Genomic DNA, 20,883 nt, shown 5'->3' on the forward strand with positions numbered 1-20,883 from the left:
CTTAATATTTTTACAACCGAACAATTAACAAACTCTAAGTTCTAGCTGTATAATATGATTGACATTCTAGTATAGTAATTTTTATGCTTGTAGAAAATTTATTGAAAATGTTTTAATGGTTTCAATATTGGTTGGTTATATGACAAGGAAGTTACATAGAAAACTCATATATTTCAAAAAAGAAAATATTTGGACTAACAATATGCGCCAGTAGTTTTCGCTCCATCGTGGTATCAAAAGGGACATAAAAATTTAAAAACTACTTATTATTATTAGCTCGAGGCTAATTGAAATTATCATAGTATGATTTATATCTTACTATACCATGAAGAGATCCTTTCTAAATAGACCGCAACTATAAATCTGCAATTGTAGCTACTAGTTGTGAACTAAGAACAACTTAAATGGAATGAGAGTCCATACATCAGACACATGCATATTTAACCTTTACATTCTCAGATAAAATTGATTTATTTATATAGAACAAAAGGACCTGGAAGAATCGTTTGAATTCGAATTCATGTCCAAATTTTCCGCCCAACGTAGTGTGTTAATACGCCTACGTATTGGTTTTTCTTAAGTGCATTAGTCACATTACATGTATTGTATACATGCGAGTACATACACGGGCCTTTTTGTCATTTTAATTTACTATTGTACTTTCACTAAACAAATTTATTTTGTGTACCTTGAGTATGTACAATTCAAAGAGGTAGAACTTTTTTTTAAGACATAATTCAATAATTGATCACTATCGAGTAAACATGTATAAATAGATTTGTGTGTTGTCTGTGCTCGATATTATGCGACCTCCTCTTTTTACTTCTCGACGACCACCTAGAGAATGTCTCTCGATCATTTCGACTAAGCATTGAATGGACCATCGTCGTACTCGTGACCTCAAGGTTACCACCGTTCATGCTTTATTTATGATTAGAAATCACTTTTTTCCTTCTTTATCGTATGTAATACGGGATGCCAATCTCTAACTTATTTATACATTATATACTGTATGTGTGTCAAGCTATAAATGTTACGAAACACATTTGATAGATTGGTTCATTGATATTCGTATGGTCACCAGAAATGTTCCTATATAAATACAAGTGTGTGTATGGTCGAGTCCAGTTGGCGGTTTTTGCTTTCTCGTGTAAATATTATACATGGAGATTCTTACATTGATTATGGTCGAGTTATAAACTGACTGTATAAAAAAATTAATATGCTTTGTACTAGGAAAACTGTCTTAGCTAAATGTATCTGTTAGAGTTGTATTACAAAACTGTCTAGTTATTTTTCATGTTGATGAATGGTATACTGTAATAAACGTATTAAAGTTATAAGCCTAAAATCTGTGTTGTGTAAAAACCAACAAATATATAATTAAATACGAAAATGCATTTTATTTCTCACATTTACAATATTCATTCATATAAAAATTAAGCTGTCAGAATTTAGATGTGTTTTATGTGATAATTCAGTAATATACATTAATATATTACTAAATTAAGTAAAATATTGTATAGTAATAGTGATGCTCAAATCTTTTTTGAACTTATCAGTGTGTTTATTAAAATTATTTTATTAAAGTCTGCTAGACAGTATAATTGGTAAGAAACAGTATAGTAAAAAACAGTACTGTATAAAAGACTTGCAATATATAAGTATAAAAAGACTATAGTGTATGGAAAACATTAAGAATTTACCACGTGTAATATACGTAACATTTTTTTTTTTTTGTTATTACTAGACTTTATTTAATTACACTAGTTAATAGAAAAATAGATGAACAAATATTAGATTTAGACAATTTTTAGATACCTAAGTTTGTGTTTTCTTGAAAAAATATCATAGAGTTATTACGGATTCTGTTAAAATTTTATTGTAGTACGATGAAGTTATAAAATCCTGTTTCTGTTCATTTTAATAACACAATCCACACCGTAATAGTTGTATAGAAGATTGTTTCACGGGACATGACTAAAAATAATTTTCTCTTTAATTTCTATTAATAGTTATTATTTAAATTGTCAACATTCTAGCTTACCGAATTCACTCTCATTTTTAATTCATGTTTAGGCTCATTAATATTGCTCTGCTGCCTTTTTAATTAAATTCAGTGAAAATAACTATCGTTGCTGTCGTTTTAATTCCGTTTGAACGATCAACGCTCACACGTATTCAGATTTTCTAATAATAATTTTATAATCTTAATCAGATTAATTTATTTTCAACAAGTATTCCATAGTGTCGATAACACAACTCTTCTTTTTGTCAAAACCTACCAAGACTAAATCGGTGTTTGTCCTTCATCAAATGACCATCATTACCATCGTGAACGTACACAATAATCCACCACCCGTATTATGACTTTCGAAAGTTTTCTACGCCACGAAGCCGCCTCTTCAAGACTATTAATTCATTGAAGGTCTATTCCGATTATTAGTAGCAATTAAGTGACTTGATGAGAAATCTTAAACTGTGGGAGAAGATCGCCGTCATTGTGGATGCACTAAATACTTAAGACTGTCTTTTGTTTAGATTTCAATAATTCACGTTTTCAATTACTCTTGAGTGATTCCAGGAAATTGTGCTTTATGTATCGTTAATATTACTGAATTTTCAAGGTTCAGCGCATCAAATCGGATGGGATATCCGAAAATTGAGGTGCATACTGCATTGACTTCAGCTCGGCACAGTCTAGGTAACAAACGATAGTGAGAGGAAGTTTGTGCGTTTTCTTAGCCACTAGAAGAAGAGAAGCGCACGCGGTGCTGACTGAAGCGTACGCTCGTTTGTTATTATTTTTTCACCTTAGACACGTTTCGTTCGGCATCGCACGTGGTCGTGTTTACTTATCATTATTGTTGCATGTACTCTTAAGTATATTGGTTACGGTAATAATTCATTTCATTCGCAACTCGAAATAATATCACGTCAAATTGTGTTGAGTTTGGATAATTTTTAACTGTGTGAATTCGGACGGTGAACATTTTATGAGTGAAGTTCGCGTTTTTTAGTTTTTACAAGAAGGCCACGTTCCGGTCCAACTCTGAATTTTTGCCGTTGTAATGTCACTTTTTGTGGCCAACCGTTATTTATTCTGATGAAATTATGGACTGCATGCCGACGGGTATCAAACCGAAAATATTTCCAAAATGTTAGTAATTGTTTTGTTTTTTACTAAATTTTAAGTACATGGAATCGGACAAACTAACAATGTTTCGCTCTTTTCTCGTACATGCTCAATTATAATTAAGACTACTGACAACTTTATTATCGCAAAATGTTCCGACAATTATTGCACTACTAATAAGCGAAAGTGCATAAAATATAAATTAATAGAAGTGTTCGTTATGTTATGTGTATAAATAGTAGTTTATTTAATAATAATTTACATTGAATGATATTATTACTCAAAATAAATAAATATATTTCTAAGGATTAATTGGAAAAAAAGTATAACGCAGCAAAATTCATAAAAAAAAAATATCATTTTTAACCAGCACACTGATTTTTCTTTTATGAATGAATTTTTATTATTATTTTAAAATATAATGTTATTTCTTCATGATTAACAAAAACGGTTCATTCATAATATTAATATACATTAACATAAATAATTTATGCAACTCTTAAGTATTTTTTTTAGCTCTATTACAAAAAAAAAAAATTAAAAACTAGTTATGTATTTTAATAAATTAGAATAACACATATTGTTTTTATTTTTAATGTTACTCAAACATTTTAGATTACTTAAAATATTTTGGGTGTTTTTTAGCTATAAGTTTTAGTTTTATGTCATTTTAAGTGATGTTATTCTTTCATTAACCAGACCTTAATTAAATTATCACTTTAATTAATCTAAACACTTAAAATTCAATGTTAAAAAAAATTTTTATGATTGAAATTTATCAATTTCAAATATATAAATTATTTCTATCATAATTTCTATTTTTTAATTTTTTTAGTTTTTATATTATCTTATTATTAAAAGTGTAATTTTAAATATGGAACCATAGAAAATATATTTAAAAACGAATTAATTAATTATAAACATCTGACATTTCATTTCTACGAAAGTTTCTTGAACAATTGTTTATTTCTGTTAAACAGTGTAAAATACATATTAGTACTTTTTTCTTATTATAAATCAGTCTTAATGTAAAATAATAATTTTACAATAGAACTAGAATATTTTAATAATAGTATAAATATACTAGTGTACATTCTACTTATATATCATTGTTTGCCTTCAATGTATGTCTGAAGAATCTTTACTTACTTAAGTGATGTATTTTATCATCAGTCAATAATGTTAAAAGTTTATGAAAATTTTTTTAAAGATCATTTTATATATTCTTTTCATTTTATGGTTAATCTATTTTAATTTTAATACCTTAAAACAAAACATAATGTAAATATCCGTGACAGTTACCTATTTAGAGGTAAACCGAGTAGGCTGCAGTATAGGGAGCCTTTATTTTTAAGAGGCAGCATTTAAATTTTTTAATACAACTTTCATAAATTAGCAGTTTGGAGGGGTATAAAAATTAAGAATCTAAATAAACGTCTTTGATCTGTGGTTCAGTAAGACATCCTATAATTATAATACTATCGCATATTCTAAACAGAAAAATTTCCTATTATCCACTTCATTCCATTTTGATGTAATTTTAGTATTTATTAGCATGCAGTATAAATCCGTAAAAATATTGAACGTTTTAATTCAAAGTTAAAAAAAAAACTAAAATATAGAGTGTACAGTAAGGAAACGGGTCTCTACTGTTCTCATTGTTTGTATCAATTGATCTGTTTGAACGCCCTCTATATTTACTTGTTTCATAATATTTAATAGATAAAAAGACATGAAAAATGTTAAATCAACTCTCTTTCTCATATTAATGAATGATTTTAATTTATACAGGGTCTTCAGTAAATAAGGAAACAGGTCAATTGTTACAAAAAATGAGAACAATAAAAACCCGTTTCCTTATTTACTGAACATTCTATATATTACAATAAAAATATCGAGTAAATTAAATATAAACATGTTTATATTTTTTCATTTTTGTATAGAAATTTTTCTTTTTCCTGTGTCAATGTTGTAAATAATTACTTGGTAACCATCAAACAATCAATTGACAATATAATGAAAGCTGATAAGTAATATTAACTGTTTTTAACTAAAACTGTCGGATATATTGATGAATTGAAGGTCACATTATTAGTGAATAATGTTATAGTTTTATAAACCTATAATGATGAGACTTTTAAAAGTCACCTATACGGGCTCATTATTTTCCTTGTATTGTATACTCTAGATGTTAATTTTCTTTTATCCTTGACCTTATCGGTATTTTTCTTAATTACCTACTTGATGGATCCATCGGATCAAAAGTTTATTTGATTGTGTTTGACTATGTAAAGACTGTAAAAATCCGTTATACTTATCGTGTGTAATCAATGTACCCACAAACTAAAACTGAGTCACGTTTGATGATATATTATGTATAAATTCCTTAACGTGATTATGTGTTGTACCCACACAAAAATACAGCGCATCTCGGTGCAATAACTCGATTACCAAATCGTAATACTATCATTGAATATTATAAACTTAATCCTGGGTTCATTATTTCTTCTTTTATGACCTAGTTTTATATACCATACTTGACCTAATCTATTCGAGATGATGTTAAGTTTTTTTTCAGGATTATTCCTCATTATCATCAGCGTCTAGTGACATGTCGTCGTCTTACGTATGGGTCAAAGTGGTCCAGTAGCATCATAAGTTCAACATCTACTTAGACGTTATCATGTATTAGCTTACAAATGATGGTTTTATGGAACTAATCGAATTTTCATGTTATAAACAGTTTTAATAATTCAAGTATTTTATCATATAGATTTTTAATAAAAAGTACTAAAAAAATTGTTTGTAAATATAAAATTCTAATCTTCAATAAAACTGATGTTTTCTGACATTTTGCGTCTATATATACATAATTTACTATCTGTCATAGCTTGATTTCAATATATCTAATTGAATATTTGTATATTGAATGAGTTATAGTTATAGATGCAACTGGGAGAAAGGGATTTAAACAAAGATTTAGTTCTTCCAATAATTTAGAAAATTATGTATAAAAAAATTTTAGGATAAGAAAAAATGTATTTATTATTCTTAAAAATTCTATTATAGATACATCTATGCATTTATATATTCTACTAATTTTGATAATGACAATGTAGTGGTAAATTATGTTGTTTGCATTGTTATAAAAGATTTGTAGGTTTCAAACAGAGTAAACTGTGATAAAAGTCTAAACGGGGTCTTTTATTAATTTATGAAATTTTATAGCTACATATGTAACATAGCTGTAGATAAATTTTGGACCATTTTTATATATTTTTCTAAACGTTCCAAAATTTTAAGCTTTAATTGAATACATTATATAAATTATACATTTTTTACATTCTTTTATGTTATATTGTAAGAAATAATTAAATCGCAGGTTTATTCGTTTACTACAATTGACCAGTTCAGTATATTTCATTTAAATAAACAAAATTAAACGTTAACCTGATATAATCTTCTGAATAAAAAATGTATCACATTTATCATGATTGAAAAACTATTTGCTATAGTTGAATGATGCTCGTGATAAGTTAACAAGTTGTTAATCTTATTTACGTAAATTAGAAAAACATTTTAATTTGATTATTTAAGTGTTACATTTTTGATAATGTAACGAAAGAAAACTTGCATTTTATTAATTTTAATTCTGGTAGATTTATTTCAATATTTCAATTGATTTAATTGGACCTTTTTGTCAAATTCTCCGAATGACTTTATATATTTTTCACAATTATAATCGTCAGTTTAGTCTGTACAATCATTATAATTTTTTATGCAAGTCTGATAAGGATAGTAATTTTTTTCAAAAATGCACATTGTCCAAATGTCGAACTTTTTTTGTTTTTGGTCAGTTGAAAGAGAAAGGTTTTCTTGAATAAACCTGAATAGTTAGAGGAAACCCGCGGGCGTGCACACTCCTCCCAACGAGTCTCTGTGCAACGGGTTCTGCAGTAGACGGACCGGCGCGACTCTGACGATCATGCAGACTCACTCCGGACCAAATCCAGTGAAAGTGCTGTGACCGTCAGTTGGGTGGACATGGGCGACTTCGAACGTGACCGACGACATACTCACAGACATGATCAGGAGAACAACGCGACTATTACTTATTATCAGATTGTCTCGTTTTTAATGCTATTGAACCTACACGGTGTGTGGGATTATGAACGGATGACATGGAAAATATGACATGCGACATTAGTAGCTTCCGTGTATAAAAGTCAAAACACTTGAATTTTGATACATAGTTTGACATGTTGATAAAGTATTAATGCATAATTATGGTGCTATAAGTGTCAGCTACTCGTGATCGTTATAGATCATTGATATTTTCTAGAGAATATAAATAATACTTATTCTTTAGTATAACATAATGTGTGACCAATATATAGTATAATCCTATAATATATTGCCGTGTACGTTTGATACTTGTACATTAAATATATATATAATTTTTTTTTATATACAAATACTTATCAAAGAACAATATTTTATCACATTCATTTAAAAAAGATGTGGTAATTTGGTAGCTAAATATCTAATATATAAACAATTATTTTAAATAATTATAATTAAAAATTATTACATTTATTATTATTATATTTTACAGGCAGCTTATTCAGTAACAGTTTCTGGGATCGTTACAATGAATATCAGGATGTTCACCGACACGCTAAAGAGTGAGTAATAAGTATCAAAAACACAATGTTCCTTGTTTATAATCGTATTAATAACATAAATGTATTTATATTTTGTGGATTGACTAAAACAAATACGGCTGCGGTATGTTTAGGAAGTGTAGGTGTACAAAGCGGATTGTTTGGAGTTTTTTCTTAAACCGCAACCAACGACGTTTTCAACATCGTTGGCATTCATCAATATTGAAACATAGAATTCTATTTTAACTGTCGATTTCATTTATTTTATTACTTAAAACACATTTAACGTATATCTACTATTTTAAACTGGGATTTGTTTTAATTCAATTTTGAAAATATTTAATCCGTCAACTCAAATAAACTACAAAAAAAAAGTATTATTTTGCAAATTAATTTTAATTATTTAGTTTTGAATGAATGAAACTAGTAACGATTTTACTTTATGCGCATATATTTTAGATTGTTTTCACATAAAACTTTCAGAATGTGATAACACTGAACATTCATCAGCCTATTACCTCACCTGTTACTATAAATATTTACTATTAACTGCTTCAAGCTTAACTACTGACTAAAGTATTTTATAGTGTATTAGAGCAGTCCGTAAAACGCTTTCATGGAAAACACATAGAATAGTTATTTACTTCATAATATAATCTACTTTTTTATATTAACCGTCAACAACCAGTTTATGGTTGAGAACTGTTGAAAATTTAATGTTCTGGTTTTATTAGAAAATATAATATGCAATGAACGCATAATATATAATGTATCGTGATAAATAGTGATATTCGTAATAAACGCCTCTAGTAATACATACACATAGTTCTATGGAAGTGTTTTGAAAGCTTTGAAAACAGTTGTTGGAAACTAATAAAAACAAAAATCAATTTTACTTGAAACAAAGATGCATTCATCCTTCTCGTTGCAGATATTTCTTTCATGCATCATTGTACTCACATTATATTAGTCATTAACCTTTTCCTCGACCTCGTGTATAAGAGGAGCTTAATTAAACACTAAGTAATGTTTTTAGAAAATTGACTTGTATTTAAAGCTAATGAAATATTATTACATACGAAGTATTTATGTGCAATTAAATGACTAGTCATAGTTTCAATGTAATTATTAGGTAAACATTTTCTACCCTATCTATTTTTACTACGATGACTATAAAATATTAATGTTTCTACTGTTGAATGCTTAAAGGAAATATTCAACTAACTTTAAGTATTCAAATATATGAGCTAGACTCGTGCTAAATAGCCTATAGAAATTTATATGATATTAAAAATAAAATTTCGCAATAGTCTACAAAAAAAAAAAAAACGGTTATCCAAATATAGGTGCTCTGTGGAATACTTGGCTGTCACCGCTTACTGAGAATCCATTAATTAGCACTGTTGAGTAATCTTGACCCTGGCCTCTTGGGTATGTATGGGTTCATTCCTAATCGGCTTACAATCACTATGATAATTATTATACAATGAAACGAGTCTGATCGACGATCCACCCTCTTTTTTGACACCGTTTGGAGTTTCGTATGTAACAATTAATCGACTTTTTACTAATGAAAGCAGGCACACCTGATATTCTTCTTTATCATTTAATGTTCAATCAGTTTGCTCAATATTAAGTAACAAAAATTATTATTCCCAATCATCATATCTATTTTATCATTATTTATTACTTTCAAAAGATACATTTTGATTATGCGGGTTATAATAACATAACTTATAACTATATACTGTATAATCTTTAACTACTTATTGTTATTATTTTTAAATTTTCTTATGTGTTTGATTATGTTATTGTTTAATTAAAAGATTCTGTTATTTTGTTATTGTATTTATTACAAACATTTTTTAACTTAAATTCGTCATTTAAGCAATAAATAACATATTAATTGAACTATCATCATTAGCTATATATTATAAGGTAGATTATCTATCTAACTGCTACTCAGTATGCAGGACAGAATAAATAAACAGATTTCCATTGCTATGATTATTTTAAGTTCATATAACTTTATGTATGATATTCTCAACATACATAAGATTAAATAATGTTATTAATGTCTAGATATTTCTAAATAATTAAATAAAAAAAAACAAAATTGAAAAATAATAAGTTATTGTAGTACTGGTATGTTTAACATAAATACGATATTTTTTATTAAATATTTAATCATTCATGCCTAAAATGTACATTGTTTATTCTATAATAGCAACTCAATATAAAAATTTACCTTTATTTTAAGTAATTTTTTTATAACTGGTACAGGACGTAAAGCCTTGATGGTTTATTTTATTAGTAAAGTATGGCCAATAATATTGACATCATTTGAACATTATTTGTACAACGTTTATTTTGCTTCTTATATGTGAGAGTATATTTGCAATATACATTAAATTCTGTAGTCGTGTTGTTATCGACACAATATAGATGTCTTCTCCACAATCGCAATCGAAGGTCAACCATATGTTCTACAATTCATTAACTTGTAAAGTCTTAGTATTACTTATGTATATAAATTTCTAGTTTGTAGGCGTTTTTTTTTAAATTATTGTCAATATTGCAATATGTACTCTTTTAACAATTAAACACGTATACATAAAAATATGCTCAACTGTTATTATTTTTTATGATAAAATCACATCTTTATTAAAAATGTATACTTTTACCAATATTTAATAGATGTATTTTGACTCGAAGATTACAAACTTTTACGAATTTTTATAACTAATAATTTCAAATTAATCATGAAAGAAACAAAAATTTCTATAACATAATTTTTATCATGTATAATTAATCATATTAATTATACTGATATTTATATTATATTATTTAACAGAATTTATATGGAATATAATTTTATTATATTTGTCTTTGCCTATAAAAACTTTTTTAAAATCATAGATCATTATACCTAACTTAAGATAACATTCCGTGAAAAATGTACCATCGCAGCGTTTTTAATATTCTCGTGAATATTTTAAAAATAATAATTGCTTAAATTTTACATTAATTGTGTACATGATATTAAGTTTGTAGAATAATGCATTTACGTACGACTAAATTTAGTGTTCAACGGTAGAGCAAGTGTAAACAATACAATTTTAATCATATAAAATTAATTTTGCTTTGTGATAGAAAAGTTTTAATTTGTCAGTGATTTTGTGATAATAGAGTTTTTTACAGTATGTTTTAAATTAATAATTATTAATTATTTTGAACGTAACAATTAAATTTCAATTAATTTAACACATGTAATATTTCCAAAATTATGTAGGTCATGGACACTAATTTTATTTTAACCGCCTTCTTTAATGACTGTTCATTTTTAATTATAGTGTGTTAAGTGTAATTTCTCAAGAAAATAATAACTTATAACTGAAATCAATTAAAATTGTTTATTTCGTTAAAATGTAATAAAAAATATAACTTAATTGATTAAAATTATATAGAAGATTTCGTTTAATAACATTTTCAAAAGTTATATTTAAACTGTTAATTAAAATATAATATATTGTTATACTGCCTTATATTTATGAGAGAAATGACAGTAAAATGTTTTAATTATTATTATTTTTAAGATTAATACGAGAAAAGACTTCGCTGGACGAAGATTTCGTTGCTTTTTGCGTTCAAAGAAAGAGGGCTGCGAAAAATTCTTTACGTGACATCCTAGACTTACCGGTAAGTAAAATTTAATTATTAATAGCTATACAAATTACATAATAATTATAAGAACTAAACAAAGTAAAAGTCAAATGTATTTTACATTTTTTTTTTAATTAAACAAGTAAAAATGCAAGAGGTGAATTGCACTTTAATCATAAATCTTTAATGGTTGATGATGCCACGTTTGAGTAATTATTTGTTAATTAAATTTCTTTTCGATATATCTTCATATATGCACACACCTATGACGTGTTGATGAAATTATACGACTTAGAATACGTTGTGTAACTATCAATGGAAGTATTTATAACGTCGGCTACCGACAAACGAGTCTAGAGAGCCTTACGACACGTCTTCTCATCCGAACGTCCGAGTCAATAGAGTTTCGAGCACATCAAATATCTTATAAATATTTTAAATAGCCAATGATTGAGCACTTCAAGTAAATATAATTATTGACCAACCTACTTCGAATTTCCCATAAGCAATTGTATTAGGCGAAGTATATTTGATTTGAACGAGTATTTAACGTAAACTGAAATTGATAAAAAAAAGTATTAATAATATGTAGTGAGGATTAATAAAATGTATCTGAATCAATTAACATTTTGTTTTTCCGATTGAAATACTTGATCAATTTCTAAATAACGAAAATTGTTCATACTTATAATATCAAAAACTGTATTACTACTAAAAGCAATGTATTTAAGTATACTTATACAAGTATACTTAAATAATTAATTCAAGTAATTTTTTATATTAATTTATTTTTGTTATAAACAATTTTAATTCTTTAATTGACAAAAGTTATTTTTATGGTTACTTTCTCACTGTTTTATTAATAATATTATTTTACCTTGTGTTAAAATGTATGTAAATTATTGATATGTTTTAATTGAATTTTTTTATTCCCAAGTGCAATCACGTGTGCACTTATATTAGTCACTTTAAAATTAAAATCGTATAAAAATGACTGTTGATGTTGCATATATAAATATATATTACATCTTTTTCTTAGTAATACAAATTATATAGAAATCCATTATTTTTCTGGAAAGGAGTGAGACATGCTTTGAACAAAGACGCAGTACTTATCGCCTTAACATAAAATTTACATTTACTTAATTTATTGAATTTTTATGCATTATTAAAGTGTTAGTGAACAAATGTTCTTCTTGTTAAACAGGTAGATATTCTAAGAAAATTTGTTTACCCAAGACCTTTCATTAAATTTCATAACTTAATAATTGTATTATAAAACTTTTAAGTAACTTAACTCTAATTGAAAATTAATTCATGTATTAATGGTCTTAATATTCTTTCGGTTATATGAAAACATATTTTATATTTTTAATACTTAAAGTCATTATTATGGAATAATATAATTGCATGCAAACTAACTGTAAATTCAACTAAATAATTCGTTTATATATGAACTGTTAATAATAGACAAATATTTTTGATTTTTTAGAATTTACGTTTATAAAAAAGAAAAAATACAATGTGATTAAATTAGTACGTTTCTCGCAATATATACATAAATATATATATATATATTCTTAGCATATTCTGTTGTTTAATGTTTAAATTGTTTATATAACATTTTTTCCATCAAAGAATGAACTTAAATAGTTTGCATCAAGTTAATCTACGTATAATATTTACCTTCAAATTTCTAATATCACATGATATAAATTACTACTGAGTAGAACGGTAATGAAGTATAGCACATGTATGGTATTTGAGTTGCATATATGCGTTCCGATTAAGGCGTTCAAAAAATCTATAATTATCATACAAATTAATACCGATACATTTTTGAAGGTCAAAATCTGAATATCTTTAAAATAATGCATTGCTCTATTCTCATAAATTAGTATGTCGATCCAAAAATTTGTTGTGTTTTTTTAAACAATTTTTTTGTTACTTACTGTAGTCTGTGGACGAGTAAACTCTTATTTTTTAATAAAACATATTTCAGTTTCCTTGTTATGTTATATAAATTATAACTTATAATAAGTATACAGTTTTAATTGTTTGTCTGTTAATATGAAACCATTGAATTAAATATTATAATTAGTGCTTAAATTTTTTCAGTTTAATTGATGTTTTGTAAGGTATTCGAATAGTTTTACATTTACATTATAGTAATCATGTATAAATTCATTAATCAAATTTTGCCTAATGAAAATTTTATAATATTTTATTTTTTGTGTACTAATGCAAATGGATTTGTAAAAATTAGTGATGTGTTCAAAATAGTGGTGTTCCGAAGATAATATATTTAAAACACTTTTATGTCTCAAACATTTTCAGTAGAAATAACTTTAAAAAATAATAAATAAATAGCCAAATACTTCCAGGATGTTCTCTTGAAAATTTGACGATTTCCCCTTAAATATGCTACTGTTAATATTTGGATCATCTAATTTATATTTTAAATGGATATTAGGAAATATTATTAATAGGCATAATATGTGATCGAGTTAAATTTACAATCTTTTATTGCTCAAATTCTTTTATAACTTCAATAAGACTTTACGCAATCATTTGTTGCTAAATATCTCGAAAATTAGAATAAAAACAATTTTTTTTTATGAAATATTTACTGAATGTCACGTTACAAGTCTGGATGGTTAAAAATGCACATATCTAAATAGCGATATTGTACATTTTTTTTAAAATTCTTATTGTAACGAATGTCTGTAATGTCAAGTATTGAACGATTTTTGGCACAAACTTAAATACTTAGTATGTAAGTTATCTGTTTGTCCCAAATGGAGAACAAACACGTCGCATTGTCTACTGACTGAAACAATGTAACTTGTATTGAATATTGTTGACTTCGGAAGACCAAAGAAACAATAAGAACACAAAATGATTTACAACTGGTACACAACGGGTACGTAATGGGTTTTTGGAGGCACTACCGACAGATACACTTAACATCGATATATATAATAATAAATTTTAAAGAGTATAAGTAGTGAATACCGTTAGCAACACAGCCGCCTACACGTGACCTATTGGGGGCAAAACACACGCTCCAGTAGAATTGCGTGACAGGTCTAATACGCATATTTTTATCTTGGCACCTCTGCACGTGTGATCGCGATTGTCGCAACTGTTGCGTCCGGGTCGAATGTGGACGGTTTTTGTAGTTGTTTTATTTGTCTGTTTTTTGGTGGGAATTTTTTTTTTTTCATACTATGCTCTTTACAAAGATTGAAGTTTGGTTAGCGTAATACACACGGGCGATTATCTCAGTAACACAGCAAACGGGGGAAAAAATAATTTTGATTTCCTAGTGTGTGTATATTTTTCATAGTGTGTCATAGCTATTCGAACGACCGTGTGGGATTAGTTTTTTCTGCTACCGCTAAAACGATTTGCATGTAACGTATTTTTGTGTGTACGTTTTCTTCGATATTATAAATTAGCCAATTATGTAAATGCATTTATACTATTGGAAAAAACTTGTTACCGTATTAATCACTAGACAACTGTACGCTAAAAAAAATGCTAATTTTCTCGTACAGCAACCATGGATAATGATATTCATGCGAAAATGTTTGCATGTGTGTTGTCCAGAGTTTCTATTGGAGGTATTTGTGTAATCGAATACAAATATTGGTAATATTAGTAAAAGTGTAATCAACGGATTGAGTATATAATTCGCTGAAATTATATTACTAAATTTATTTGTACCGGATACTCAACAAACGAATTTTATCTTGAAATTTTAAACCAAAACAACGTACATCTATTTAAATTTTTTCAGTTTGGACTACGTCATAGAAACACTCTGGTAAAAGTAATTGAATGATGTTTACTTCCAATTATTATTTTTCCAGTCGCATGCCTCTGAGGTATTTCTAACACGAGTTCGCCTATTCCTCCGGTGTAACTTGGCTATTATAGGTCATATGACTGAGGTGCGTTTACAATGTTTCATGTGTGCCAAATGTCATTTACAAATGGAACACGCACATTATCTCAATCGTAGTAATGATCAGAAAAAATTAAAGAGTATTTGTTTGCGCGTGTCCGTGTGCGCATTTGCCGGACGTGGATAGATATCACATTTGTCCATCGTGAAATATAAATCTGATAGTAGTGCAATAGGTATTTATGAGAAGTACTGATGTACATTTTGCACCGCACACGACACCTCGGGTATTGGACGGTGGAAAAATTGATTAATCGCCGACTGACGGCACATTGTTGTACATACTACTTCTTGTTTTCTTGTGTACATTTTTTTATGACTTCTATAAGTGAACGTGTTTGTGCGCCTATACTCGATTATAAACTGGCGAAGCCGTCACGAACTCTATGCCAGAGCAGCACCATACTCGATCTTGCCCTTGTTTTTATTATTTACGACATGAAAGACCCAATTGTTGGCCTCGCACATGATATTGTTAACCGTGTAACTTAACACTCACTTTGATGACCAATTTCATGCCGATGCTTGTAATATATCGTAAATCATTGCGGCGGTTATTGGCACTCAAAGTTTATGTCAAAAAATGTAAATTTTTAAAAACAACAATATGTTTCATTCAATGTTTGCTCTAAAAAACGCGGTCGTTCCTTAGATGAGCACGTCAATCTCAACACATTATATATTTTCTATGAGAAAAAAAATAATAGAGTTTGAAAAATACAGTAGCGTTCAATTCGCGTGCCTATGGCGCAAATTATCTCGTGGCGGCGCTATAAAAGACGCAAACAATATCACGCAAAAAATGTTTAAAATACTGTGCGTACATTTTTTTAGTATATATACTGTGGCGTTTTTATTTTTAAAACTGGCGTGTTATGTATTATACTTTCTCCGAGTTCCTCGTAAATTCTCTTGTGCTTTTAAATAATTGTTTTTTATTGCGTTTTAAAACTCTACTATTACCGGTGAGTTTATGGTTTTTTTTTTCTATTAATTTTCTCTTACGACGAATCTTTTGTTTCACTCGAGAAATCTGAAATTCGAGATCATCTTCAATGAGTATGTCCCGTAAATCGTCAATTAACAGCCGCTAGTCGTCCGACAATGTAAACTACGAACTTTGCCGGAAGCAGTACAAAAANCTATTAATTTTCTCTTACGACGAATCTTTTGTTTCACTCGAGAAATCTGAAATTCGAGATCATCTTCAATAAGTATGTCCCGTAAATCGTCAATTAACAGCCGCTAGTCGTCCGACAATGTAAACTACGAACTTTGCCGGAAGCAGTACAAAAACTTTTTGATTACTGTGTGCAGTAAGATGGTCGAGAATTTTTATTTTATTTTCATAACATGAAACAATTTGTTTTATTTGAAAACTCGTAACTAAACTAATATTCAACTAATTTTTAATCAAATCGTATTTAATTTGCTTGTATTTTCATATATAAATTATTTTTATACCATTTAAATTGTTTTCATAATATAATATCTATAGCACAAGATATAAAAATTAACAAACAATTAATTTTTACCTATACTTTTAGCCCACAATATAGGGAAATTTTTATTTTCCAATCAAGTTTCTGTAGTATTTTTACACCCATAGGAATCTATTTATAACAATTCAGTATTTTTTAGTGTTTAGCTGTGTAAATCAGCTCTATTACAACATTATTTTTGATATTATTTCCAAATAAACTTCGAGACGGATCTGCAACGTGTACACCTCAGCACTGTTTGTATCCTAATTAACAATCGTGACTTTTCACAAAACTGTTTTTCGATACTTCGTTATTACGTATAACAATATCGCAGTAACGCACGTTCGGCGGTTTTTTTATGGTAGGCGCCTAAACAAACTCTAACGAAATGATAACGAATTAAAAAGACTTAATCGGGTTATTAGATTTATGAATGACCGTTATTTGAATTGACCAGATAGTGACTACCGTTCGGTGGTTTGCGTCGCACGATTGATACCAAGATTGGCGGTGGACGGTAACTCGTGCTTGCCGTTGGGCAATAGACCGTAAACTTACGAAAAACTAATATAATAATGAATAAGTACATAATTACTTATTGCAGTAAGGTGTACGGGATAAAATAAAAACACCGTATCGGTTGTTGCGCAAAATGCAAATAAAACTGATATACGCATTAACATAATGTCTGCATGCTAAAGGGGAAATAAATTGACATTAATATTTCCACACCACCGAATGAACTAAAATTCCAGGTAAATTACATTAAGTACTGGAAAATGTTATTGCTAACTACACATGCACATGGTAGATAAAAATTAACCATTCTGGAATTATTTGTAAAGCTTGTATATTAGAACTGTTTTGTGAGAGATTTCTTATATGTCCAGCTTAACTTTTGTAGCGCTTCTTCGGCATTGCATGGCTTAATGGTAAAAATTATAAGATGTTTCATAGAAATCTACATATTTTTGATATTTAATGCGTTTTTATTAAAAAAAAACTTCTAATCACGAAAAGATGATCAGAAATACAATCATACAATCGGATAAAAAACGTATATATTTGATTGATTGACATAAGTTTCTTAATGAATTAGTAATGAATAATATACTTTGCACTGTTCATCATTCTTAAGGTGAAAACAATGAATTAAATAACAGAAATTGTGTAATTATTAAAAACAAACGTATTTTATGTTGAATTTATATTCCTCGTACATTACTATGCAAAATAATTGGTTATTGATAATAATAGACTATACAAATGATTTGCCATGAAATAAAGTCATAACATTTACGGTTTGTGTTTAAATGATTACCAGCATATCATCATGAACATTTTATCTAATTCTAGATTTTATAATTCTGTTATAATACATTTCAACTATGAAAATGAACTTATTGGACTGTATTTAAATCTCGAGAATTTGCCGTAGGAGTATATAAAAACAGCTATTTTTAATTCATATAATTGAGTAGTTGTGTAAACATGATACCTAACTCAATGTGGCCTCAACTTAATTATATCAAACAAGTTTTTTTTTTATGTAAAAAAAATGCATATGCTTAAATAAATATCACTGATATATTTCTTATGAATTATTATCATTCGTTTTTTTGTGAAAGGATATAACTTTCCGCGACCACCGCAGCACGGGCAAATTTTTTGACAGAATTAATATTATTACAAGTAAGTATCCCGTGTAATACACGTTAATTAAATCTCGTTTGACTTGCATCGTTATTTTTATGTGTTAATTAAAAAGAATCACGTATATTGAAATTTAACTAAATTGCGGTTCTCCTAACTTGAAACCGGACAAATTTAGGCGTTACATTTGGCGGTTACCATTTCGCTTCGCAACTGCCAACTGAAACGGATCGAAATCGAACAGGATAATATTGAGTCAACATATATTTCATATGAAATTCCAATAGTATTTTTTTCTCATGAAAATTACGAATTAAATTAAATTTCAATATTCAAAGACAATAGTTTTGTGAAACTATTGTATGTGCGGTAATTATTGTTATTGTGATAATTTTTTTTTTTTTCATTAATATGTACGCGTACAGTTTTCTCGGCAAATATTCCTTCACGTGAACGATTTTCCTTGGACACGCTCGTTCGTAGTACGTGTCAGGCCGTTTAAAGTCCCTAGCGCATTTCTCTTGACGCGTACTAGTGTCCATTGTGTGCAAAACGTCACTATCGGACTAGAAAACGCCTTCTTTGTTGACCACTCACACATGTGTGTGTGTGTGTGTGAAAATTTATTAAAAAATAGTGGGAAGAAAAAAACCTCATTGCGTTTCTATAATAATTTATAATATGTTTAAAGCCAGTGTATGCCACGACAATGATCGACGGGCAAGAGATTAGTTGACAAAAAGAAGACGCTAGCAGATCGTATGTGTGTTATTCCTGGACAGTTAGATTGAGTTGAATGGTGACGGCGGCCGTTATAGAAATCGTTGAACATTCTTATTTTATTATATATTTTTATCGCTGTTATTATGCCTAAAGGAATTTTGAAAGCGCAAAAAATATCCTGATCGAATATATCGAGTGATTTTCAATATAATTACTAATTTTTTTTCATTTTTCATTGGAGTTTTTACTGTGTTGGTATTTGTTTTCGAAACGGCTACCAAGCGTTTCCGGTCAATGTAATTATATTAATAGTTCTAATTGGCAAAAACATATTTACTACAGTGGCCAGTAATTTATATGAGCGTCACGACATTACGTGGATGGTGATAATTGGGCAATTGGCTGGGGCCAACACGCGGGAGACCTTTGTTGTTATTATATACGAATGTGTAAAATTGCATTCATAGACGTTTCTTCCGGCGATGGTGCTAGTTGTAACGCAATAATTTTCCACGCTAAAAAAAATTGACCGACACGCAAAAAACAACACCACAATTATAATGCATGCAACTGTTATGAAATGCGAAAATTGCATTTCGAATACTCTGATTCAACTTCAGAACTTTATATATTTTAAGTATTGTTTAAAAAAACATATACAAGATAAAAAATATCAATGTCGCGAGCTATCTAAATTGTTTATAACATATGTCACTTAAGTTATCTTATCAGTTGAAAGATCCATAATTAGAACTAGTACGAATCAGGAACTTTATAATTGATAACGCTCTGCTGATTAAAATTATATTGGATTTTTTTAATAAACCCACGTGTAAAATACAACATATATCCCTCTAAATTACAACTGTAATCAGCGTGAAAACTATTGAAACTTTTGCAGTGCTGCATAATTGATTTTGCTATGTCCTACCATCGACACAAAAATAGCAATGTCATCATAATTCTTGCTTATAGTATTACTTCGGATGACATCTTAATGCGGATAAATACATTGAACAGATAAAACAATAATGCCATTAAACCATTTTACACAACGTGCAGACGTCCTCTGACAGCGATTATAAGTTCGTAGTGTCTGATGGCATTTTAAAATGTAATAAAAATAAAAAAAAAACCTATAATTTTATAGTACTCACTATAGAAGTGAGTATTCGTACGTTGAAAAGAGGTTGTTTTATAGCGTATGCATTTGTGTTAGTAAAAGAAAACAAGCGTTTGACGCGGAACGTTGGTACTTTATGATATAAAAAACTTACACCGCTTATAATGGCCTAATTCTTTGAATAATATTCGTTTTCATTACTCTTTACGTTTACGATGTATAAAGAAAGACTATAAATGCACATTTAGTGTGCTGCAGCGTGTCCGAATGATAAAAGCGAGCAGGTTTAAAAAACAATAGACCGGAATTCGATTACACTATAGCGCTGTTGACATTATGTAATTGTTCAATGTCTCGTGTTCTGTGATATCCTGGCAGTGTTAGACGCCTCAGGATCGAAGCGTTGACGAAACTTCCATCGTGTCGATTTCTATAATGTTCACATAGTTCATAAAAGTTTCCCAAAT

General features: G+C 28.3%; 1 protein-coding gene across 2 annotated transcripts in view; it reads left to right on the forward strand.

Moving 5' to 3' along the window:
* LOC126899732 (rho GTPase-activating protein 20-like) overlaps positions 1-20,883 on the forward strand; it is a 137,978-nt gene that overhangs the window by 40,792 nt on the left and 76,303 nt on the right. The window contains exons 1-3 of one of the 2 annotated variants that reach the window (XM_050674888.1): positions 2,903-3,160; positions 7,752-7,821; positions 11,397-11,499. In XM_050674888.1, the coding sequence (XP_050530845.1) occupies positions 3,115-3,160; positions 7,752-7,821; positions 11,397-11,499 (219 nt within the window). In that variant the 5' untranslated portion in view covers positions 2,903-3,114. Of the gene's footprint in view, positions 1-2,902; positions 3,161-7,751; positions 7,822-11,396; positions 11,500-20,883 lie in introns of those variants that run through there. The other variant, XM_050674869.1, reaches the window with a different exon arrangement.

Source organism: Daktulosphaira vitifoliae, unplaced genomic scaffold (genome assembly GCF_025091365.1).
Source record: "Daktulosphaira vitifoliae isolate Bord-2020 unplaced genomic scaffold, ASM2509136v1 Scaffold_1, whole genome shotgun sequence".
NCBI classification, from domain to species: domain Eukaryota; kingdom Metazoa; phylum Arthropoda; class Insecta; order Hemiptera; family Phylloxeridae; genus Daktulosphaira; species Daktulosphaira vitifoliae.